Here is a 27,361-nt window from a genome sequence, read left to right on the forward strand (position 1 = left end):
CGTGACTCGGGGATACCGATCCTGCAATGAAAAATCCACCCCGAGTCACGCTCGGGGATACCGCCAGGGAGGTTAAAGTACATTTCAACCGACAACCAACCAACACGACAGCACTGAACAAAAGACGGCCGATCGTTTGGCCGACAATCGGTGCGTGTGTACGAGGCATTAGATAAAGCCATATGAGAAAAATGGTGCTAACCAAAAAGACCTGCGCAAAGGATATATTTGACAACAGGGACTTCTAAATAAATTAGTGAAATAAATAAATTAAATAGTAATTTATAAATAATAAATTGATTCCGGGCATTACTTCCACACTGCGAGCTGCAATCTGAACGTGAAAACGTGAAAAATTGATAGCAAAAGTGAAAATTGCGCTAAGCAATAGATTCTTGAAAAAGTGTTATTAGTGCATCAGTGCATATGTGATAGATCACAAACTAATAGTATACAAATACAATAATATATATAAATAAATAAATGATGGCAATAATTAGGCTAAAAAGTCCTTAAAGTGCTCTGTGCAAACTGTGCAACTCTAAGTCTTCAGCAATCTTGGATTTGATGGGAACCTCCACCACAAACACCTCCACCCAGTGGTCAGATAATATACTCTTTACCAGAATGCGATGACCCCTTAATTACAGGGGGTCAAACACGGCATTTCACTCCACACTGGCTGAAGGTTATCCTCATCGCTGTTATCACCTCAAAGGATTTATGCCCAATTGCTTTGACAAGGTTCCGGATCTCCGGACATCATAGTGCAAAGAAAGATAAAGGAAACTCCGATAGTGCATTACCGTTTGATACTGGGTTTAATAAAAGATATATTGCACTTACATCATAGCGGTGTTTCAACGCTTGTAGTACAAAGTATACAGCTTGTCTGGTGGATGGGACGCCGCTCGCGCTCCACGCCTCACCTCACTGGAACTCTACGGTCTCACGACGCACGTTTCGTCAGCCGCGCTGACGTCATCAGGGGGATCATGTGACCGTAATTTTCCTCACAATATAAATAGAGGCTGATACGCTCACAGCATCCAATCGCCGTCCACCGGCTCCTACAAACCGCCCACTCTTCAGATAGACGGTTCTGCACCTAATACGGGTGCCTTCCGGGGACAAAATTAGTATTTTTTCTTAAGACAAGTTTAACACTATTTTGGCTGTTCCGGTGTGCAAACCACTAATCCTTACAGCAAACGATTGAAAACTATGTCTGTGATCCGATTCTCCAAATTGCGATATATTCGTTTATACTATGGATGGGATGCTGTTTGCACTTTTGTAAGGAAATAAGAAAGTACTTAAAAAATTCCTTAAAAATACCCAGTGTATATACACATATGAAATTATATTAAAATCAATGCATATTTATTTATCAACATCCTAAAATTATTCAATTTATTAATTAAAATATATATAGAGTTTAAAATTTAAAGTTAATTATTTAATTAATTTTATTAAAATTATAAAATTTGTAATATGGTAGAAGGTGATGATTTTCTTTAAAAGTTTGAAATGTTACAATTCAGATCCACATCAATGTTCATACCCAATGGCTGCAGTGTGTTCATTTTGTAGATCCACTGGGTCTCATTCATGGAAATTTTCTTTGTCATGTTGCCCCCTCTCCAGTGGTTATCTACTGCATCTATCCCACAGAAGGACATGAGGAAAGGGTCCTTATTGTGATAAAGGCGGAAATGGTTGGAGAGGCTATGTTTGGGAAAACCTCTCCTGACATTCCCAACATGCTCATTAATCCTGACAGATAGTTGACAGGTTGTCCTACCTATATATTGCAACCCACAGGGACAACTGATTAGGTATGTCACGTGGGTGGATCTGCAGGATATGAGTCTATTAATGCTAAATTTCTGTCCTGTCACTTTGGATTGAAAAGAAGTGATTTTTCTAGGATTTTTCTTAGTCATTTGACAAGCATTACATTTCCTGCATGGATAGAAGCCTTTTACGTCCAGAAAGGTGGACTTCCTCCTTGGAGGGTCGGGTATATTGGGTGCCAACATGTGTCTAAGATTGGGGGCTTTCCTGTATATAAAATGCGGTCTGTCAGGTAAAATTTGGTTGAGGGTTTTGTCTTTCATTAAAATAGGCCAATATTTCCGGACAATCCCTTCAACTTGTTTGTAATTCCTGTTAAAATCAGTTAAAAAGGCCAATTCACCCTTGTTTTCCACTTCCTTATTCTTTATTTTTAATAGTTAATTTCTTGGCATCTGCAATACAAGATCTCTGGTCTTTTGGACTTCCTCTAGCCTGTATCCCTTTTCTACAAACCTAGCTGTTAAAAGGTTTGATTGGGTGAGGTAGTCTTCATCACTTCTACAATTGCGTCTTATGCGCATATACTGCCCTTTTGGTATTGCACCTAGCCATTTGGGGTGGTGACAGCTTCTTGTGGGGATATAGCTGTTTCTATCAGTTTCCTTAAAATAACTCATAGTAGAAACAGCTCCATCCTGCTTCACCAAGGTTAGGTCGAGAAAATTTACTGACATTTTGTCCCATGTGGCCGTAAAAACCAGACCATACTGATTCCTGTTGATATGTTCAATGAATAGTTTCAGGGATTCCTCAGGACCATTCCATATCAGGAGTAGGTCGTCAATAAATCTTTTATACAGGACCACGGAAGGGTTAGGATTTGCAAAAATTTCCCTTTCTTCCCATTGACCAAGTAGGATATTTGCCACACTTGGGGCATACTTGGCGCCCATGGCAACGCCTTTAATTTGATTATAATAGCCCCCATCATGCCAGAAGTAATTATTTTCCATGGCTAAACTTAAGGCATCACAAATAAATTTCTTTTGACGTGGTTTTATGTTGGTTTTGGTATTTAGGGCAGAGATAGTAGTATTTAGTACATCATCTTGTTTTAAACTTGTGTACAATGACTCAATGTCAATTGTTACCAAGAAAGTGTTGGATTGTACTTCCACATTTTCTAGCAAATTAATTAAATGCTTGCTGTCTTTAAGGTGAGATGGATACAAAGGGACTATCGGCTGCAAAAAGTGATCAACATATTCTCCTATACGGGAGAATATGGAGTCTATTCCACTTATTATTGGCCTCCCTGGGGGCTTAGTTTTGTTCTTGTGAACTTTTGGCAACTGATAGATAGTAGGTAGACGTGGTGCTTTGGGCACTAGATACTTGGCTTCCTTTTTAGTCAAGATGCCCATGTCTTTGGCCCTCTTAACCAGTTTTTCCAGTTTGGACTTCAGATTACGGGTGGGGTTGGCTCTCAATTTTCTGTAGGTGACCTGATCACCAACCAGTCTATCCAATTCTTCTTTATAATCGCTTTTATTGAGAACCACTATTTCCCCCCCCCCCCTTTGTCTGCCCCTCTTATCACAATATTTTTTCTGTTTTCCAATTCCTTAAAACCTTTTTCCAATTCTCTCCTGGTACCTTGTCTCTTAAATTTCATTTTTCTTACGTCATCCTCAACCATATTTTTAAAAACTTCCAAGCAGTGGTTGGAAGTTTTCGGGGATTAAAAACAGACCGTTTTTTTAATCCACTATTCTGGTACTCAGTGGTATTAGTAGTAGACACAGAGGGTTTTTCTTCTTAATTTTAAGCTTCCTGACGTATTTTTCTATATCGATAAAAGTGTTGAACTTATCCACACTTTTGTCAGGAGCAAATTTTAACCCTAACTCCAGTATTCTTAATTCATCTGGTGTAAATTGGACGTCACTAAGATTGAAAATCCCGGCTCCTAGGATTCTCTTTTTCTTTTGTTTCTTTCGTCCACCCCTACATCCTCTCCTCTGTTTTCTCCCCTTCCTGTTGGTGGGCCATTCTGTTGGGGGGTTGTCCCTTGTTGATATTGGGGATAAGTATCCCCTCCCCATTGGTGAGGGAGAGGAAGAGGCTCCCAAAACCACCCAAATGGAACGGGACAAGGCCACAGAGGGGGCCGGAGAGGCCGCCCCTGGCAACGAGGCCATGGGTCCCAGAACTGGAGACCCCAACAGCAATGGAACCAGGAGAACCAATGGCAGAGAGGGAACCATTGGCAACAATGGGGAGGGGATACTTATCCCCAATATCAACAAGGGACAACCCCCCAACAGAATGGCCCACCAACAGGAAGGGGAGAAAACAGAGGAGAGGATGTAGGGGTGGACGAAAGAAACAAAAGAAAAAGAGAATCCTAGGAGCCGGGATTTTCAATCTTAGTGATGTCCAATTTACACCAGATGAATTAAGAATACTGGAGTTAGGGTTAAAATTTGCTCCTGACAAAAGTGTGGATAAGTTCAACACTTTTATTGATATAGAAAAATACGTCAGGAAACTTAAAACTAAGAAACACTTTTTAGAAAAACCCTCTGTGTCTACTACTAATACCACTGAGTACCAGAATAGCGGATTAAAAAACCGGTCTGTTTTTAATCCCCCGAAAGCTTCCAACCACTGCTTGGAAGTTTTTAAAAATATGGTTGAGGATGACGTAAGAAAAATGAAATTTAAGAGACAAGGTACCAGGAGAGAATTGGAAAAAGGTTTTAAGGAATATGAAAACAGAAAAAATATTGTGATAAAAGGGGCAGACAAAGGGGGGGGGGGGAAATAGTGGTTCTCAATAAAAGCGATTATAAAGAAGAATTGGATAGACTGGTTGGTGATCAGGTCACCTACAGAAAATTGAGAGCCAACCCCACCCGTAATCTGAAGTCCAAACTGGAAAAACTGGTTAAGAGGGCCAAAGACATGGGCATCTTGACTAAAAAGGAAGCCAAGTATCTAGTGCCCAAAGCACCACGTCTACCTACTATCTATCAGTTGCCAAAAGTTCACAAGAACAAAACTAAGCCCCCAGGGAGGCCAATAATAAGTGGAATAGACTCCATATTCTCCCGTATAGGAGAATATGTTGATCACTTTTTGCAGCCGATAGTCCCTTTGTATCCATCTCACCTTAAAGACAGCAAGCATTTAATTAATTTGCTAGAAAATGTGGAAGTACAATCCAACACTTTCTTGGTAACAATTGACATTGAGTCATTGTACACAAGTTTAAAACAAGATGATGTACTAAATACTACTATCTCTGCCCTAAATAACAAAACCAACATAAAACCACGTCAAAAGAAATTTATTTGTGATGCCTTAAGTTTAGCCATGGAAAATAATTACTTCTGGCATGATGGGGGCTATTATAATCAAATTAAAGGCGTTGCCATGGGCGCCAAGTATGCCCCAAGTGTGGCAAATATCCTACTTGGTCAATGGGAAGAAAGGGAAATTTTTGCAAATCCTAACCCTTCCGTGGTCCTGTATAAAAGATTTATTGACGACCTACTACTGATATGGAATGGTCCTGAGGAATCCCTGAAACTATTCATTGAACATATCAACAGGAATCAGTATGGTCTGGTTTTTACGGCCACATGGGACAAAATGTCAGTAAATTTTCTCGACCTAACCTTGGTGAAGCAGGATGGAGCTGTTTCTACTATGAGTTATTATAAGGAAACTGATAGAAACAGCTATATCCCCACAAGAAGCTGTCACCACCCCAAATGGCTAGGTGCAATACCAAAAGGGCAGTATATGCGCATAAGACGCAATTGTAGAAGTGATGAAGACTACCTCACCCAATCAAACCTTTTAACAGCTAGGTTTGTAGAAAAGGGATACAGGCTAGAGGAAGTCCAAAAGACCAGAGATCTTGTATTGCAGATGCCAAGAAATGAACTATTAAAAACAAAGAATAAGGAAGTGGAAAACAAGGGTGAATTGGCCTTTTTAACAGATTTTAACAGGAATTACAAACAAGTTGAAGGGATTGTCTGGAAATATTGGCCTATTTTAATGAAAGACAAAACCCTCAACCAAATTTTACCTGACAGACCGCATTTTATATACAGGAAAGCCCCCAATCTTAGACACATGTTGGCACCCAATATACCCGACCCTCCAAGGAGGAAGTCCACCTTTCTGGACGTAAAAGGCTTCTATCCATGCAGGAAATGTAATGCTTGTCAAATGACTAAGAAAAATCCTAGAAAAATCACTTCTTTTCAATCCAAAGTGACAGGACAGAAATTTAGCATTAATAGACTCATATCCTGCAGATCCACCCACGTGACATACCTAATCAGTTGTCCCTGTGGGTTGCAATATATAGGTAGGACAACCCGTCAACTATCTGTCAGGATTAATGAGCATGTTGGGAATGTCAGGAGAGGTTTTCCCAAACATAGCCTCTCCAACCATTTCCGCCTTTATCACAATAAGGACCCTTCCTTCATGTCCTTCTGTGGGATAGATGCAGTAGATAACCACTGGAGAGGGGGCAACATGACAAAGAAAATTTCCATGAATGAGACCCAGTGGATCTACAAAATGAACACACTGCAGTCATTGGGTATGAACATTGATGTGGATCTGAATTGTTACATTTCAAACTTTTAAAGAAAATCATCACCTTCAACCATATTACAAATTTTATAATTTTAATAAAATTAATTAAATAATTAACTTTAAATTTTAAACTCTATATATATATTTTAATTAATAAATTGAATAATTTTAGGATGTTGATAAATAAATATGCATTCATTTTAATATAATTTCATATGTGTATATACACTGGGTATTTTTAAGGAATTTTTTAAGTACTTTCTTATTTCCTTAGTGCAAACAGCATCCCATCCATAGTATAAACTAATATATCGCAATTTGGAGAATCGGATCACAGACATAGTTTTCAATCTTTTGCTGTAAGGATTAGTGGTTTGCACACCGGAACAGCCAAAATAGTGTTAAACTTGTCTTAAGAAAAAATACTAATTTTGTCCCCGGAAGGCACCCGTATTAGGTGCAGAACCTAACAGTCTATCTGAAGAGTGGGCGGTTTGTAGGAGCCGGTGGACGGCGATTGGATGCTGTGAGCGTATCAGCCTCTATTTATATTGTGAGGAAAATTACGGTCACATGATCCCCCTGATAGACAAAAAGAAGAGGGGAGAAGCGCTCTAAGTGCAGACAATTTATTGCAGATAACAAGGCAGGTGATATACACTCACTAGACATGAAGACTGAAAAGCTGTATGTGTCAAAGCAATCCTGCAGCCATCCTCTGGAGGGTGTCCTCTGGTCACAGGAAGCCGTATGCAGTACTGTCACTGGCGGTGGGAGGGAAGAAAGCCGGCTGTCTCCCACAACATCAGCGGTGAGCGGTCAAGCGGCTCGGATCTGCGGTTCCGTGTTGCGAGTGATGGATGGAGGCACTCTCACCCACAGGGATGGTGGGATCTGTCCGATGTGTTACGGCATGCACGACGCGTTTCTGAGCATGCGCGGGGTCCTCTGCACCCGGCGCGCTCTTTCATCAGGTGCTAGAGTGCCGTAGTCTCTGTGGGGCTTTATATAGTGCTGAACAAGAGGATAATTAGGCACAGCTGAAGTAAGGGGATGGCAACCGCCCACAGCACTGAGCAATAACCTAACCAATCAAACATTTTTGTAGCAATGGGAGAGATTAAAAACAACTTAGAAGTGGAGTGTGATCGGTCGGCTGCCCTTAAATACACATGTATGTGGGCTAGACAACCGCTTATCACAGTGATAGCAAACAATTAGGCAATACAAAACATATAATAAATGTAAAATAGGGGTAAGCCTGGGTTCATCAAGGCTTATGAAGAACATGTAAAAACGTTCCAGGTTTAAAATGATACAATTATAAAAATAAAAAAGTTGATAAAAAGCATCTTTAAAAGGTATATTATAAGAGCTAATGCATAATACCTATACAGGCTGTGGTATGGAGAAACATATAAGCAAATGAAACAATAAAAGGAGGAAGGGGAAGGGGGGGGGAGTAAAAAAGCCTTATATATTGGATAAGAAAATGGAGGATGGATATAACCCATATATAGGTGTACATATGTATATCCTAATAATTATATTTTCTGTATAAAGGATTTTTATATGGATTACCAACTACGGTACCACATGTATGATATATAGGGGAATAAGCCTTCTGATTGCTCAGTAGGTAAACCTTATAAAGTTTGTATAAAAGATTTATATACCAGAACCATTAGTACACAACATCCAAATATTGATTCAGGACATTGAGAGTTTTCATACGCATATCCCTCTTGAGTGGTTTGACACTCTAAAAAGGAATACAAAAAGAAAGGAGGACCAACTCATACATACTAAATTGGATAAATTTAGGAGAGACCTAGATGATTACAGCAACGATAAGGTTTTCCTGTGGAAACAAAATCACCACATACCTCCACTAATGTCCCTGGAGATTCACCCAGTCCAACCCCTTAGGACCGCGCCACATAGTGGTGGCAGTTATACACGGCCCATGTACAACCATAGACTCATACCCATAGCCAAGAATCAGACCACTAATGTAGATAGACTCTTTGACCAACATAATAAGAGTAATATTCCCTCTAGTTGTCCAACCAGAATTCCACCTAACCATTCTAATAAGTGTAATAATAAAAATAAAAATAAAAATAAAAATAAAAACAAAACCAAGACAGATATAGGTAAAGTTAGTAAGATTGAGAGCATTTCTGCCACCTATAATAATATTACTAAAAATAGACTTTCCAGTACCACCAACGCCCGAGTTACCGCTGGTAAGTCATCTGTCCCCACGTCGGTTCAGACCCTCCCAAACTTACCCGCCAACCGGGAAGAGTACATTAGTCCCCCTATAGCCAGTCAGATACCAGTAACACCAAAGTCACTTGGCTTGAGCCAAAATATATCTTTTCCTGTCATGATCAATGAACTTGACACGGTTCCCTCTACAATGGTCCCTCCTCCGGTGTCTTTTTTAGAGGAGGGCCCACTGACCAATACCAGAAAGAAAAAAAGAAAAATTATAGACGAGGATGTAGAGGAGGTAAACGAATTACCAAAAATAAACTCCAAACAACGGAGACTATAAAGATTTTTAATCTTTCCTCCGTCCAGTTAAATCAGGATGATATGTCCTTATTACATAAAGGCCTAAGTTTTGCCCCTACCTCCTTCCCTAACTCCTTTTTACTATTTCGTGATTTAAATAAGTTTATACGCAACCTTACATTGAAGCGTTATTTCAATATAAAGGCCAAACAGGCTGATACCAGCTCCCTCGCTGACAATGTAGACACCAATGCCCCTACCCCAACTGATGAGATTTTTCCTGGCAGTCCCTTTAGCACTTATGGTCCCTGTGAGGATGACGATCTGGACCCTGATATACTGTTATATACTCAGCATCTCCCGGAGTCGCCACACTATACCCATACGGACTTACGGCCTAAATCCGTGTTTTACCCCACACGCTCAAAAGGCCCGTACCTAGAAACTTATTATAGGACAGTCTTTGCTGACCTGCAAGCCATGTGTTCAGATACATCAAAACAGAGCAAATACTCCCACCTTAATCTCCATCATGGCGAATCCCAGGCCCTTAAGAGATTCTCTGATAACCCTGATCTTATTATTAAATCTGCAGACAAAGGTGGGGGCATTGTCCTACAGAATAAAACTGATTATGTGAACGAAGCCCTTCGACTATTAAGTGACCAAAAAACATACTTGAGGCTCTCAAAAGACCCATTGCCCATATATAAAATTGAGGTCGAACAACTGGTAGGTTCTGCACTATCCAAAAAAGTGATTAATAAGGATGAGGCGGCCTTTTTGAAAAAGGAGTATTATAATACTCCATATTTCTACCACCTGCCAAAGGTCCATAAAGACCCCCTTCATCCCCCAGGGAGACCTATCGTTGCAGCAATGAATAGCGTCACTAGTGGCCTCTCACAGTTTATTGATGTCTTTTTACAGCCCTTGGCCCAAAGTCTGCAATCGTACATACGAGACTCGGGCCACCTATTGGAGCAGATTACGCCATATAGATGGGAAGATAGTTACTCGTGGCTATCTTTAGATGTTAGCTCCTTGTATACATCTATCCCCCATAGTATAGGCTTACAAGCATTACAACATTTTCTCCTACTAGATTCTTCCCTACATCATGACCAAGTTTCCTTTATTTTGGAAGCGACACATTTCTGCCTAACCCACAACTATTTTCAGTTTGAGGACACGTTTTATCTGCAGATAAATGGCACAGCCATGGGAGCTAACTTTGCTCCTTCATATGCGAATCTGACCATGGGCTATTGGGAACTTAGATACATTTGGCAGAATAATCCATTTGCTCAACACATCGTTTTTTTTGGGCGGTATATTGACGACATTATCGTCATCTGGGATGGTTCCGCATCCCAGATTGACGGTTTTGTCAGCCACTGCAATAACAACTCTTTGGGTCTATCGTTCACGTCAGTCTCACATCCAGATTCTATGCCTTTTTTAGATCTGGAATTGGGACATGAGCTACATCAGATACATGCCAAAAATTATATCAAACCCACGGGAGGTAATTCATATCTCCATTATAAGAGTTGCCATCACCCCCAATGGACGAAAAATATACCAAAAGGCCAGTTCTGTCGACTTCGACAGAACTGTACCAGAGATGGAGATTATCTAACTCAAAGTAAACACTTAAAGAAAAAATTCTCAGAGAAGGGCTACCCTGATGATTTGGTAAACTCAGCCTATGAGGCCTATCTTCCAGGGAAACATCCTAGTTCTAGGGCCAAGAGCGAATATCATCCTGTTCGTTTTGTCACTAAGTTCCATTGTCAGTATAGAAAAATGGAAAAAATTCTATCAAAACACTGGGATATCCTAAAACAAGACCCCCACTTGAACTCGGTCATTTTGGACAAGCCAAAAGTGACTTATAGGAGGGCTACCACCTTGAAAAACAAAATAGCACCCAGCAAATTAAAGAACATCAAGGCCACTAATCATCCGTCATGGATGATCCCCCTGAAAGGCATGTATGCCTGCCGTAAAAAGTTATGCAAAATGTGTAGTTTTGTGCAACATGGCCAAAAGAACTTTACACATAATGACAAAACCTATGTCTTGGACAATTTTTTCAACTGTTCCACAGACTATGTGGTGTATTGTCTGATATGCCCCTGCCAGTTGCTCTATGTAGGTCGAACCATCAGACCAGTCAGACAACGATTCGGCAAACATCGCCGTCTTATTGAAGGTGGATGTGACCTTCATAGTGTCCCTCGACATTTTTCAGAAGTCCACGGAAAATCCACCGAGGGACTAAAAATTTGGGTTATCGAATCGATTCCCAAAGACTTGCCGGAGGGAGAACGATTTTCCAAATTATGTATGCGAGAGACTTTCTGGATCTATACGTTAGATGTTCTCGCTCCTCGAGGGTTAAATGAAGAATTAGACGTGCACACTATCTTATAATTATTATCAGGGTTTTCTGTTGGTCTTTATTTATTATTTTTTCACCACATCATATCAGATGATTTTTTAATATATACACTTTGGCCCTGGTTCTGGTATATAAATCTTTTATACAAACTTTATAAGGTTTACCTACTGAGCAATCAGAAGGCTTATTCCCCTATATATCATACATGTGGTACCGTAGTTGGTAATCCATATAAAAATCCTTTATACAGAAAATATAATTATTAGGATATACATATGTACACCTATATATGGGTTATATCCATCCTCCATTTTCTTATCCAATATATAAGGCTTTTTTACTCCCCCCCCCTTCCCCTTCCTCCTTTTATTGTTTCATTTGCTTATATGTTTCTCCATACCACAGCCTGTATAGGTATTATGCATTAGCTCTTATAATATACCTTTTAAAGATGCTTTTTATCAACTTTTTTATTTTTATAATTGTATCATTTTAAACCTGGAACGTTTTTACATGTTCTTCATAAGCCTTGATGAACCCAGGCTTACCCCTATTTTACATTTATTATATGTTTTGTATTGCCTAATTGTTTGCTATCACTGTGATAAGCGGTTGTCTAGCCCACATACATGTGTATTTAAGGGCAGCCGACCGATCACACTCCACTTCTAAGTTGTTTTTAATCTCTCCCATTGCTACAAAAATGTTTGATTGGTTAGGTTATTGCTCAGTGCTGTGGGCGGTTGCCATCCCCTTACTTCAGCTGTGCCTAATTATCCTCTTGTTCAGCACTATATAAAGCCCCACAGAGACTACGGCACTCTAGCACCTGATGAAAGAGCGCGCCGGGTGCAGAGGACCCCGCGCATGCTCAGAAACGCGTCGTGCATGCCGTAACACATCGGACAGATCCCACCATCCCTGTGGGTGAGAGTGCCTCCATCCATCACTCGCAACACGGAACCGCAGATCCGAGCCGCTTGACCGCTCACCGCTGATGTTGTGGGAGACAGCCGGCTTTCTTCCCTCCCACCGCCAGTGACAGTACTGCATACGGCTTCCTGTGACCAGAGGACACCCTCCAGAGGATGGCTGCAGGATTGCTTTGACACATACAGCTTTTCAGTCTTCATGTCTAGTGAGTGTATATCACCTGCCTTGTTATCTGCAATAAATTGTCTGCACTTAGAGCGCTTCTCCCCTCTTCTTTTTGTCTATACAGATTCTTCCTCCTCATCTGTGGAAGAGCAGCTCAGTGCCCACGGACTTTATCCCCTTTAGGATCATCAACCTATTTATGCTATCCCATTGTCCCCTATTGTATTGTACCATTTTATGCCTATGTCTATTTGCAACTACAACCTTTTTTATTGCCTGTGTTTTTTTTTTTTTTTTTTTTTTTTTTTCTTTTCCCTTCCCTCCCCTCCCCCCCCCCCTCCCTCCCTCCCTGGATTCAGCTGCTTATTAGTTCTGTTCATCCACCCTTCATATGCTGGAGGTCTTCGTAGCGCTCTGTGTTTTGTTTTTTACATGATCCCCCTGATGACGTCAGCGCGGCTGACGAAACGTGCGTCGGGAGCGTGAGACCGTAGAGTTCCGGTGAGGTGAGGCGTGGAGCGCGAGCGGCGTCCCATCCACCAGACCAGCTGTATACTTTGTACTACAAGCGTTGAAACACCGCTATGATGTAAGTGCAATATATCTTTTATTAAACCCAGTATCAAATGGTAATGCACTATCGGAGTTTCCTTTATCTTTCTTTGCACTATGATGTCCGGAGATCCGGAACCTTGTCAAAGCAATTGGGCATAAATCCTTTGAGGTGATAACAGCGATGAGGATAACCTTCAGCCAGTGTGGAGTGAAATGCCGTGTTTGACCCCCTGTAATTAAGGGGTCATCGCATTCTGGTAAAGAGTATATTATCTGACCACTGGGTGGAGGTGTTTGTGGTGGAGGTTCTCATCAAATCCAAGATTGCTGAAGACTTAGAGTTGCACAGTTTGCACAGAGCACTTTAAGGACTTTTTAGCCTAATTATTGCCATCATTTATTTATTTATATATATTATTGTATTTGTATACTATTAGTTTGTGATCTATCACATATGCACTGATGTACTTATAGCACTTTTTCAAGAATCTATTGCTGAGCGCAATTTTCACTTTTGCTATCAATTAGATAAAGCCAGATCAGGCGGGAAATTATCTTCTTATTCCTCCAGAATACAGACTCTCCTCAGATGTTACATCCAAAACAGGTGTGAGAAATTACCAGGCATAAGAGAAAAGATCTCCTCATGGTGTAGTATTTATTAATAAAATAGCAAAAGTAGCTAATACGAGTTGAATTTAAAACAAATAGAGATCCATATAGTAAATAAAGCACTTAGCCCCGGTTCACACTAGGGCGACCTGTGAGGCGACCTGGTCGCCTCACAGGTCGCCGCAGGTCGCCTCCCATAGGAAAGCTGCGGACCCGTTCTAATAGGAGCGACACAAGTCGCTCCGACCTAGAAAAAGGGTCCGGAGCTTCTTTGGGGCGACCAGGAGGCGACCGCCATAGACTTCAATGTTATGAAGTCCGTGGCGGCCGCTCCGAGGTCGCGGCGCGCTGCTCGCACCGCGATCTCGGAGGTCGCCCCTGAAAGTAGCGTCGCTCCTATGTGAACCGGCGCTAACTGTACATATAAAGCCATCAGACTCGGACTAAGAATGGTGGCTTATGGACCTCTGACATGTAACCCTGCTCTACGGCCGTATCGCACCAAGCGCTTCTTCAGGAGTCCCAAAAATATGAATAAAAGTCCAAACTAGTGAAAAGTATTGTAAGAAAACCTTGATAACCCAATGCTGCAAACACCAAAGTGGCCCACCACCTTGAACATAGAGGACTCTTACTGGAGCAAGTGGTCTCTTTGTACATAAAAAGTCACGGCTGCTCCCTCGGGCACAGTCCCACTGAGCACTGGAAGGCACACAGAGCTGCAAAATATATTCCTTGGGTATGTACAGGAGTCCAGGGGATGATGGGAGCCCAGGGTTTTGTGGGTAATGGAGTTATAGACCCTCAAGCCAGCTGCTGGGGAAGGCAGGTAATGGTGAACTGATATACTGCAGAGTTTAGAATGCAGATAAACTTTTGAAATCTGTATTACATAGACTCACAGTCTGAAGAATATTTAGAAATAGGCTTAAATAAAACTGGGAAACAAGTTAGAAGAAAATGAAATGTCATTACAATAAAGACTTAACACAGGACAAACCAGCAATCAGCATGATATATGCGAATCCACCCATGTAAAAAAGACACGCCTGGGCTTGTGTATCTGCAAAATGGTGGGGTTATAGTGGGTAGATGCAGCTTACACAAAAATGTAATGGTTTATAACAATGCATCCAGGGCCAGAACAGTGTGTGATTGGACCAAAGGCAAAAGCAAAATATATATATATATATATATATATATATACATACACACACACACACACACACACACACAGTATATATATACACTCACAAAACTAACTACACCCCTCACATTTTTGTAAATATTTTATTCTATCTTTTCATGTAACAACACTGAAGAAATGACACTTTGCTACAATGTAAAGTAGTGAGTGTACAGCTTGTATAATGGTGTAAGTTTGCTGTCCCCTCAAAATAACTCAACACACAGCCATTAATGTCTAAACCGCTGGCAACAATGTGAGTACACCCTTAAAATGTCCAAATTAGGTCCAAAGTGTCAATATTTTCTGTGGCCGCCATTATTTTCCAGCCCTGCCTTAACCCTCTTGGGCATGGAGTTCTTTAGAGCTTTAAAGGGTTGCCATTGGAATCCTCTTCCATTCCTCCATGATGACATCACAGAGCTGGTGGATGTTAGAGACCTTGCGCTCCTCCACCTTCCGTTTGAGGATGCCTCACAGATGCTCAATAGGGTTTAGGTTTGGAGACATGCTTGGCCAGTCCATCATCTTTACCCTCAGCTTCTTTAGCAAGGCATTGGTTGTCTTGGAGGTGTGTTTGGGGTCGTTATGTTGGAATACTGCCCTGCAGCCCAGTCTCTGAAGGGAGGGGATCATGCTCTGCTTCAGTATGTCACAGTACATGTTGGCATTCATGGTTCCCTCAATGAACTGTAGTTCCCCAGTGCCGGCAGCACTCAAGCAGCCCCAGACCATGACACTCCCACCACCATGCTTGACTGTAGGCAAGACACACTTGTCTTTGTACTCCTCACCTGGTTGCCGTCACACACGCTTGACACCATCTGAACCAAATATGTTTATCTTGGTCTCATCAGGCCACAGGAGATGGTTCCAGTAATCCATGTCCTTAGTCTGCTTGTCTTCAGCAAACTGTTTGCGGGCTTTCTTGTGCATCATCTTTAGAAGAGGCTTCCTTTTGGGACAACAGCCATGCAGACCAATTTGATGCAGTGTGCAGCGTATGGTCTGAGCACTGACAGTCTGACCCCCCACCCCTTCAACCTCTGTAGCAATGCTGGAAGCACTCATACGTCTACTTCCCAAAAACAACCTCTGGATATGACGCTGAGCACGTGCACTCAACTTTTTTGGTTGACCATGGTGAGGCCTGTTCTGAGTGGAACCTGTCCTGTTAAACCGCTCTACTGTCTTGGCCACCGTGCTGCAGCTCAGTTTCAGGGTCTTGGCAATCTTCTTACTAGCTTGAAATTACTAGCTTCTTACTCGGCCATCTTTATTTAGAGCAACAATTCTTTTTTTCAGATCCTCAGAGAGTTCTTTGCCATGAGGTACCATGTTGAACTTCCAGTGACCAGTATGAGAGAGTGAGAGCGATAACACCAAATTTAACACACCTGCTCCCCATTCACACCTGAGACCTTGTAACACTAACGAGTCACATGACACCGGAGAGGGAAAATGGCTAAATGGGCCCAATTTGGACATTTTCACTTAGTTGTGTACTCACTTTTGTTGCCAGCGGTTTAGACATTAATGGCTGTGTGTTGAGTTATTTTGAGGGGACAGCAAATTTACACTGTTATACAAGCTGTACACTCACTACTTTACATTGTAGCAAAGTGTCATTTCTTCAGTGTTGTCACATGAAAAGATAGAATAAAATATTTGCAAAATGTGAGGGGTGTACTCACTTTTGTGAGAAACTGTGGATATATATATAAATATATATATATATATATATATATATATATATATATATATATATATATAGTTTTTTTTTTTTTTGCTTTTGCCTTTGGGCCAATCACACACTGTTCTGGCCCTGGATGCATTGTTATAAGCCATTACATTTTTGTGTAAGCTGCATCTACCCACTATAACCCCACCATTTTGCCAGATACACAAGCCCAGGCTTGTCTGTTTTACATGTGTGGATTCACATATATAATGCTGATTGCTGGTTTGTCCTGTGTTGTTAAGTCCTTATTGTAATGCCATTCCATTTTCTTCTAACTTGTTTCCCAGTTTTATTTAAGCCTATTATTTCTAAATATTCTAAAATATTTACAAAAATGTAACGTGTGTACTTACTTTTGTGAGATACTGTATATATGTAGCGCAGCACAATTTCAAGCTAGTCAGCAAAAAAACCTCAACCAGACTGTCTCACCTACTCAGGTTAAAACAGAGGCATTTACAAGTGCACATTGAAGCTCCAATGCCTCACCAAGGTGCTTCTGTAGAGTGCAAACGATAACTAAAAACCAGTCCCCAACCATGGGGCATGAACCCAAAGCAGGCTCATCTAGAGGCAACCCATTCATCCTTAAAGGTACTGAAACACACCAGAAGCACGGACCTTGCTTTTATGAAGCAGAGGAAAATTTCAAAGTGTATCTGCAAAAAATTCAAAAAACAAAGGCAGCTGCTCACATCAGTTTTAAACTAGCGTAAAAGAGAAAGCTAACCTCCATCTTTTTTCTGGAACAGGTCTGGAGAACATCCACCTAATCAGCTCTCAGAGGAACTACCGCCTGCGCATCGACCTCACAGATTTCGACAACGACTCTCGTTTTGTGTACTACAATAATTTCTCCCTCTCTGGTGAGAGAGACAGCTACAGAATGTATATGGTTGGCTTTCAAGAAGGGAATCTATGCAAACCTATTGGTAAGGAACTAAAGCCAGATAGTGGGCAAAGGATTACATTTGTTGTTAGAAGGATAAAGGGATACATGGATACATGTCCCAGGAGATTGTGTTTGCTAAGAAACACATTTAATGTTTTTTTTTTTTTTTTACTTCTCTACACTCTCCACTAAAACCACCAACTGTGGAAGGGATTGCTTCATCCTCACCACTCTAACAGTAAAATAAAGACCTTACATAGTTTTAGATGGAACCACTTCTCATCCAAATTCACTGTTTTTCAGTACTCTGTCCAGTTCTGCTCACCAGTCCTCAAAAGGGATGTGTTGGAGCTGGAGAGAGTCCAGAGAAGGGCAACTGAACTAATTAGGGGATTGGAGGACCTTAATTATGAGGAGCGTTTACAATCGGTTGATTTATTCTCCCTGGAGAAGAGACGCCTGAGAGGGGACATGATAGCAATTTATAAATACCTCAATGGTGATCTCAGCATAGAAAAAAAACTATTCAGTCGCAAGGATTGCAAGAGGACTAGAGGGCATACAATGCGATTAGAAGAGAAGCGTTTTATCCTCAGGCAACGCAGGGGGTTCTTTACTGTTAGGGCTACAGGATTGTGGAATTCTCTACCACAAGAGGTGGTTTCTGCGGGAAGTATGGTGGCTTTCAAAAGACTCTTAGACGTACATCTCAAGGATCAGAACATTAAGGGGTATGTGAGATGATTACGGCCACACACACCCACACAGGTTGAACTGGATGGACTATTGTCTTTATTCAACCTCACCTACTATGTAACTATATATGTAACTATGTAACTGTGTGGTCACATGTCTTCTTTAGAAACCCAAGATTAAAAAGTTTACTTCCAATGCTAGAGTCACTATTCAAGGATATCGCTATCACATCTTCTTTTAACCACTTCTGGACCGGAAGGATGTGCCCCCTTAATGACCAGGCCATTTTTGCGATTCGGCACTGCGTTACTTTAACGGACAATTGCGCGGTCGTGTGACGCTGTACCCAAATAAAATTGATGTCATTTTTTTCCCACAAATAGAACTTTCTTTTGGTGGTATTTGATCACCTTTACAATTTTTTTTTTTTGCGCTATAAACAAAAAAACAGCGACAATTTTGAAAAAAAAAATGCTATATAACATTCCCAAAAAAAAAAAATGTAAAAATCAAAATTTTTTAACATCTTAGGCCAATTTGTTTTCTGCTACATATTTTTGGTAAGAAAAAAAAATCACAATAAGCGTATTTTGATTGGATTGCGCAAAAGTTATTGCGTTTACTAACTACGGGAAAGATTTCTGTCATTTTTATTGCTTTTTTTTTTTACTAGTAATGACAGCGATCTGCGATTTTTTGCAGGACTGCAACACTGCGACGGACAGATCGGACCCTTAACTGCCATTTTTGACACTTTTGGGGGGACCAGTGACATTACTACAGTAATCAGTGCTATAAATATGGGGACAAAGTGTTGTGGGGGGAGGGGCAGCCCCATGCTGAGGGCATTCGACTTGGTATGGTTTGTTCACTTGTCCCCTCCCTTTCCTGACATGCTTGGCTGCATGCTCAGATAAGGATCTGGTATAGATTTTGAGGGGGACCCCACAACATTTTTTTTTTAATTTTGGCATAGGATTCCCCTCAAAATCCATACCAGACCCTAAGGGCCTGGTATGGATTGCGGGGGGCACTCTACACCATTTGTTTGCCTTTTTTTTTTTTTGCCGGCAACGCTTATTGCCCACTGACAGCTAACTCCTCATCAGTTGTTAGGAACGCAGGGGCCGGCTTCCCGAAACTTTACATACCACTAGCTATACACAGTTTGTTAAAGAGAAAAAAAAAATGGAAAATGCAAAACGATGTAAAAGAGCATTAAAAAAACGCAACATTTGTATTTTTGGTGCTGGTTCATTGAAGTCTATTACACGCAAAACACAATCTGCTGTGGGAAAAAAAGGTCCATGACCCTTTCCAAAAATGTACTGGCTAAAAAACACATAGATGTGAATGCGTTAGGAGGGTTGATGGGTGGATGTATATGTGAGCATTTGGTGGATAGATAGATGGTTAGGTGGGTTGATGGGTGGATGTATATGTGAGTATTTGGTGGATAGATAGATGGTTAGGTGGGTTGATGGGTGGATGTATATGTGAGTAGTTGGTGGATAGATAGATGGTTAGGTGGGTTGATGGGTGGATGTATATGTGAGTATTTGGTGGATAGATAGATGGTTAGGTGGGTTGATGGGTGGATGTATATGTGAGTCTTTGGTGGATAGATAGATGGTTAGGTGGGTTGATGGGTGGATGTATATGTGAGTAGTTGGTGGATAGATAGATGGTTAGGTGGGTTGATGGGTGGATTTATATGTGAGTAGTTGGTGGATAGATAGATGGTTAGGTGGGTTGATGGGTGGATGTATATGTGAGTATTTGGTGGATAGATAGATGGTTAGGTGGGTTGATGGGTGGATGTATATGTGAGTAGTTGGTGGATAGATAGATGGTTAGGTGGGTTGATGGGTGGATGCATATGTGAGTCTTTGGTGTATAGATAGATGGCTAGGTGGGTTGATGGGTGGATGTATATGTGAGTATTTGGTGGATAGATGGTTAGGTGGGTTGATGGGTGGATGTATATGTGAGTATTTGGTGGATAGATAGATGGTTAGGTGGGTTGATGGGTGGATGTATATGTGAGTATTTGGTGGATAGATAGATGGTTAGGTGGGTTGATGGGTGAAAGTATATGTGAGTAGTTGGTGGATAGATATATGGTTAGGTGGGTTGATGGGTGGATGTATATGTGAGTAGTTGGTGGATAGATAGATGGTTAGGTGGGTTAATGGGTGGATGTATATGTGAGTAGTTGGTGGATAGATAGATGGTTAGGTGGGTTAATGGGTGGATGTATATGTGAGTAGTTGGTGGATAGATAGATAGTTAGGTGGGTTAATGGGTGGATGTATATGTGAGTCTTTGGTGGATAGATAGATGGTTAGGTGGGTTGATGGGTGGATGTATATGTGAGTAGTTGGTGGATAGATAGATGGTTAGGTGGGTTGATGGGTGGATGTATATGTGAGTATTTGGTGGATAGATAGATGGTTAGGTGGGTTGATGGGTGGATTTATATGTGAGTAGTTGGTGGATAGATAGATGGTTAGGTGGGTGGATGTATATGTGAGTAGTTGGTGGATAGATAGATGGTTAGGTGGGTTGATGGGTGGATTTATATGTGAGTAGTTGGTGGATAGATAGATGGTTAGGTGGGTTGATGGGTGGATGTATATGTGAGTAGTTGGTGGATAGATAGATGGTTAGGTGGGTTGATGGGTGGATGTATATGTGAGTATTTGGTGGATAGATAGATGGTTAGGAGGGTTGATGGGTGGATGTATATGTGAGTATTTGGTGGATAGATAGATGGTTAGGTGGGTTGATGGGTGAAAGTATATGTGAGTAGTTGGTGGATAGATAGATAGATGGTTAGGTGGGTTGATGGGTGGATGTATATGTGAGTATTTGGTGGATAGATAGATGGTTAGGTGGGTTGATGGGTGGATGTATATGTGAGTATTTGGTGGATAGATAGATGGTTAGGTGGGTTGATGGGTGAAAGTATATGTGAGTAGTTGGTGGATAGATATATGGTTAGGTGGGTTGATGGGTGGATGTATATGTGAGTAGTTGGTGGATAGATAGATGGTTAGGTGGGTTAATGGGTGGATGTATATGTGAGTATTTGGTGGATAGATAGATGGTTAGGTGGGTTGATGGGTGGATGAATATGTGAGTATTTGGTGGATAGATAGATAGATAGATAGATAGATGGTTAGGTGGGTTGATGGGTGGATGTAAATGTGAGTATTTGGTGGATAGATAGATAGTTAGGTGGGTTAATGGGTGAATGTATATGTGAGTCTTTGGTGGATAGATAGATGGTTAGGTGGGTTGATGGGTGGATGTATATGTGAGTAGTTGGTGGATAGATAGATGGTTAGGTGGGTTGATGGGTGGATGTATATGTGAGTAGTTGGTGGATAGATAGATGGTTAGGTGGGTTAATGGGTGGATGTATATGTGAGTCTTTGGTGGATAGATAGATGGTTAGGTGGGTTGATGGGTGGATGTATATGTGAGTATTTGGTGGATAGATAGATGGCTAGGTGGGTTAATGGGTGGATGTATATGTGAGTCTTTGGTGAATAGATAGATGGTTAGGTGGGTTGATGGGTGGATGTATATGTGAGTATTTGGTGGATAGATAGATGGCTAGGTGGGTTAATGGGTGGATGTATATGTGAGTAGTTGGTGGATAGATAGATGGTTAGGTGGGTTGATGGGTGGATGTATATGTGAGTATTTGGTGGATAGATAGATGGTTAGGTGGGTTGATGGGTAGATGTATATGTGAGTATTTGGTGGATAGATAGATGGTTAGGTGGGTTGATGGGTAGATGTATATGTGAGTAGTTGGTGGATAGATAGATAGATGGTTAGGTGGGTTGATGGGTGGATGTATATGTGAGTAGTTGGTGGATAGATAGATGGTTAGGTGGGTTGATGGGTGGATGTATATGTGAGTATTTGGTGGATAGATAGATGGTTAGGTGGGTTGATGGGTAGATGTATATGTGAGTCTTTAGTGGATAGATAGATGGTTAGGTGGGTTGATGGGTGGATGTATATGTGAGTAGTTGGTGGATAGATAGATGGTTAGGTGGGTTGATGGGTGGATGTATATGTGAGTAGTTGGTGGATAGATAGATGGTTAGGTGGGTTGATGGGTGGATGTATATGTGAGTATTTGGTGGATAGATAGATGGTTAGGTGGGTTAATGGGTGGATGTATATGTGAGTCTTTAGTGGATAGATAGATGGTTAGGTGGGTTGATGGGTGGATGTATATGTGAGTAGTTGGTGAATAGATAGATGGTTAGGTGGGTTGATGGGTGGATGTATATGTGAGTCTTTAGTGGATAGATAGATGGTTAGGTGGGTTGATGGGTGGATGTATATGTGAGTAGTTGGTGGATAGATAGATGGTTAGGTGGGTTGATGGGTGGATGTATATGTGAGTATTTGGTGGATAGATAGATGGTTAGGTGGGTTAATGGGTGGATGTATATGTGAGTCTTTAGTGGATAGATAGATGGTTAGGTGGGTTGATGGGTGGATGTATATGTGAGTAGTTGGTGAATAGATAGATGGTTAGGTGGGTTGATGGGTGGATGTATATGTGAGTCTTTAGTGGATAGATAGATGGTTAGGTGGGTTGATGGGTGGATGTATATGTGAGTAGTTGGTGGATAGATAGATGGTTAGGTGGGTTGATGGGTGGATGTATATGTGAGTCTTTAGTGGATAGATAGATAGATGGTTAGGTGGGTTGATGGGTGGATGTATATGTGAGTAGTTGGTGGATAGATAGATGGTTAGGTGGGTTGATGGGTGGATGTATATGTGAGTCTTTAGTGGATAGGTAGATGGTTAGGTGGGTTGATGGGTGGATGTATATGTGAGTCTTTAGTGGATAGGTAGATGGTTAGGTGGGTTGATGGGTGGATGTATATGTGAGTAGTTGGTGGATAGATAGATGGTTAGGTGGGTTGATGGGTGGATGTATATGTGAGTCTTTAGTGGATAGATAGATGGTTAGGTGGGTTGATGGGTGGATGTATATGTGAGTAGTTGGTGGATAGATAGATGGTTAGGTGGGTTGATGGGTGGATGTATATGTGAGTAGTTGGTGGATAGATAGATGGTTAGGAGGGTTGATGGGTGGATGTATATGTGAGTCTTTAGTGGATAGGTAGATGGTTAGGTGGGTTAACCACTTGCCGACTGCCTAACGACGATTTACGTCGGCAGTCAGCCCCTCACAGGCAAAGTGACGTAGGTCTACGTCGCTAGCCTGTGAGGCTCTAGGAAGCGAGCGCGTGCCGCTGGAGGCTCGCTCATGGACCCCCGCGCGCGAGTAATCAGCGGACCCGATGTCCGCCGGTCACTCGCGATTGTCGTTTACACCGGGAGAAAGGCAGGCGGCTAATGTAAACAAAGCCACCTGTCAGTTCTCCCTGTGTAACAGCACAGATCATACGGTCCTGCTATGTAGGACCGTTGATCTCTGCTGTTACATGAAAAGCCACATCCAATCACAGTTAGAAGCTTGCCCCTAGGGACACACTTAACCCCTCCTTCTCCAATAAAGTTAACCCCTTCCCTGCCAGTGTCATTTTTACAGTAACGGTGCATATGTATAGCACTGATTACTGTAGTAATGTTACTGGTACCCCCAAAAGTGTCAAAAATGTCAGTCAAGGGTCCGATCTGTCCGCCGATATGTTGCAGTCCCGAAAAAAAAAAAAAAAAATCGCAGATCACCCCCATTACTCGTTACAAAAAAAAAAAACAATAAAAATTACAAAAATCTTTCCCTTAGTTAGTAAACGCAATAACTTTAGCGCAAACCAATCAAAATACGCTTTTTGTTATTTTTTTTACCAAACATATGTAGCACAAAACAAATTGGCCTAAAATGTTAAAAAATTTTGGATTTTTACATTTTTTGGGGGGAATTTCATATAAAAAAAATGTGAAAAATATTGTTATTTTTGCAAAATTGTCGCTCTTTTTTTGTTTATAGCGCATGATCAAAAAATCGCACAGGTGATCAAATACCACCAAAAGAAAGCTCTGTTTGTGGGAAAAAAAGGACGTCAATTTAATTTGGGTACAGCGTCACACGACCGCGCAATAGTCTGTTAAAGTCACGCAGTGCCGAATCGCAAAATAGGCCCTGGTCAGGAAGGGGGTAAAATCTTCCGGGGCTTAAGTGGTTAATGGGTGGATATATATGTAAGTATTTGGTTGATAGATATATGTATAGATAGATATATAGGCAGATGGATAGTTAGGCACACTGGTATAAAAGTGGATGTGCAGATATATGGGTGGGTTTTTGATGAAGCTTATGTATAGATGAAAAGGCCAATCCATAACAGATAGATAGATTAATGGGATAATAGGTATGTTAGTGAATGGCTATATATGAATGGTCAGTGCATAGATAACTAGAAGGATAGGTGGGTCAGTGGCTGAATGTATGGTTGGGTTGGTTGGTGAGTGAATGAATGGATAGGTGTGTTAGCAGGAATGTAGATGGTTATTCTGGCTGGTGAATGGATGGATCTATGCATAGTTAGGTGGGTAGGAGGGTGGTTGGACACATTAGTGTAGAGATGGATGTGCAGATAGTTAGGTGGGTAGATGGATGGGGTTGATGTATAACATACCCTGAATATAACTACAGTACCACAAATTTTAAAAAAGGGCCCAATTTAAATTTGACCTCTGGCCTCCCCTTCAGTCTTGCACAGGTGTACCAGCTCCTCTCTTGGAATGAAATAGCTTCTTCTGATATCACTGCACACTGTGGGTTTCTCATAATGTTCATTAGAAGCTGCAGTAAGTCAGATAGCCCCTACTCATTTCCTGGCTGGAGGATGTTCTGTATCATCTAGCTCTTTCCTCCCCAGCCTGCATGTCCCTGGCCCCGTCCCTTTCATTCATTAGTTCTTTCTTTCAATCATGGAAGCTCAGCATCACATCTGGGTGTTACCTGCAGTGATCTGTATCCAAATACCATCTGCCTATTAACACCCTTGTTTATGTTAATAGATCTGACAAATGATTTTTTGTAATATTTGTTCTGCTTCAGTCACATTATGCAGCTATTCTATGTAACTGTAATACATTTTCTAACAGGAGATTCGTTCAGGAGCCAACATGGCATGGGTTTCACCACCTACGATCGCGACAATGATCTGATTTATGGAAACTGCGCCACTATGTATAAAGGAGGATCCTGGTACAGAAACTGCCATGGTGCCAACCCAAACGGTTTATATCTGAGGGGCCCCACCAACCAGTGTGGCACTGGCATGATCTGGCAAGCATGGCGAGGAGATTATTACTCCATGAAGATCACTGAGTTGAAGATTGCAGTGAAATAGTGGACTTCAGATAACGCCCACATCCATACTACAAATAAAAAATGAACTTTCGGCGTAAATCCCCGACATATATACTGTATGCCAGATGCAATGAAACAAAAAGTGTGTAAAGCCTTACAGATGGTTTTATTTAGAAAGCTGCAACATTCTGCCTGCTGCAGAGAAGGATCCTTGCTTTCTATGTGGAAGCATTGGTCCCTTTGCAGGGGTCCAAACATAACCCCGTCTAATGCCTCGTACACACTCAACGATTATCGGCCGACCGATCGGCCGACTTTTGTCCAGTGTTGTTGTGTTGGTTGAAATGTGCTCTAGACTTGCACTGGACTTTTGTTGGCCAACAAAAATCTACTTCAGAAGTGATGTCATGTGCTGGTTAACTTTCCGTGTGTTTTTTCTTCTCTGAGCATACCCAGTCTTGCTCATAAGATTTTTGTCTGCCGAAATCTGTACTGACTGACGGAAAATCGGCCGTTGTGTTGACGCCAACACAAATTTTATAGCCTGCACACCAGATTTTTTTCGGCCGAAAAGTCGGAGTCGGTTGTCGGAAGCATCATACTAAGAAGCCGAAAATTGGCCGATCGGACGTTGGCCAAAAATTCACGGCCAACTATCGACGCGTGTGTATGAGGCATAAGTCAGCGCTAGAGTCCTCTAGAAAAGTTGGGCTTTGCTGATTGGAGGGCTATAGTAAAGATTTGGTAAACGGGGGCAGTGTGGCCACTGTATAACAGGAAGTGCCTGAACAATGACCTTCATGACAGGATCACCAGGGATTATTATGAGGAAAGCTGCAGATTCAAAAACATTGACAATTATATTTGAAATTATAAACCTTATATTTACAATGAACTGCGTGCCTTGTTCTGTCTCTATGTCTTCTATGAAATGATAATGATAGAGGTACAATGAATACAATGATTGTCTTTAGGAATGAATGACTAATAAACAATTCCAGTGACATGTACTGAGATCTCTGGGATGAAGTCATGTCTATATATCGTCATCAGAAAACCAAGATAGAGCGATAATCAGAAGGAGATTTTTGGAAGAGTTTATTAAACCCGATGTGAGTGGTTCTGTGTGGATGGGATCATTTTATGGAGAGGAGAAGGTGGGGAACATTTTGGGTAAGGAGGGGTCTACACCAGTGGTTGCCACCATTTTTTATTTTCGGGGAACTCAATTATGACCCCTGAATTCTCCAACAGGTCACACCTGTATTCAGTAAATATAATGCAGGAGAAAGTGCTTAGAAACTGCAAACAGAATACAGGAGATGGTCGGAGACTACAAGAGTACCACAAGAGATGGTCAAAGACTATAATATACTACAGAAGATGTTCAAATACTTAATACTACAGGATAACTACAAGAGATGGTCAGAGACTACGTACATACTACAGGAGATGGTCAGAGACTACAGGAGTGCTATAAGAGATGGTCAAAAACGACGTACATACTACAGGAGATGGTCAAAGACTGGGAGTATACTACAAAAATGACCAGAGCCCAGTGGTGGCTGGTGCTCCATGGGCCGGGGGGGGGGGGGGCGGCAGACGGACCACACCATACACCCCCCCCCCTGACCACATCAGCCCGTCGCACACCATACACTGACCCCCCCGTTCACCGGCTCACTTACCCTGCCTGGACATGCGGAGGGAGGACAGGCAGCAGCGGCTTCTTCTCCCTCAGTCTCCTGCGTCTCCTCCCTCCTCCTCCATGGCCAATGGCATGGTTTCTCCTTTTGGCCAATCGGGATTGGCCAGGAGGAGGATCCCTGTGACAATAGTGAATATTTATTCGTTATTGTCACACAACCGGGTGGGCTTGGGTCGCAGTGCTCTGCGCCCCGAGC

General features: G+C 41.6%; 1 protein-coding gene across 1 annotated transcript in view; it reads left to right on the forward strand.

Moving 5' to 3' along the window:
- LOC309557328 (microfibril-associated glycoprotein 4-like) overlaps window positions 1-25,546 on the forward strand; it is a 31,387-nt gene extending 5,841 nt beyond the window's left edge. The window contains exons 3-4 of the mRNA XM_082259995.1: window positions 17,298-17,477; window positions 25,250-25,546. Coding sequence (XP_082116121.1) covers window positions 17,298-17,477; window positions 25,250-25,497 — 428 coding nt within the window. The 3' untranslated portion in view covers window positions 25,498-25,546. The remainder of the gene's footprint in view (window positions 1-17,297; window positions 17,478-25,249) is intronic.
- Window positions 25,547-27,361: the final 1,815 nt, after the last annotated feature.

The sequence above is a fragment of the Pelophylax lessonae genome (genome assembly GCF_965119305.1).
Source record: "Pelophylax lessonae genome assembly, chromosome: 6".
Lineage (NCBI taxonomy): Eukaryota > Metazoa > Chordata > Amphibia > Anura > Ranidae > Pelophylax > Pelophylax lessonae.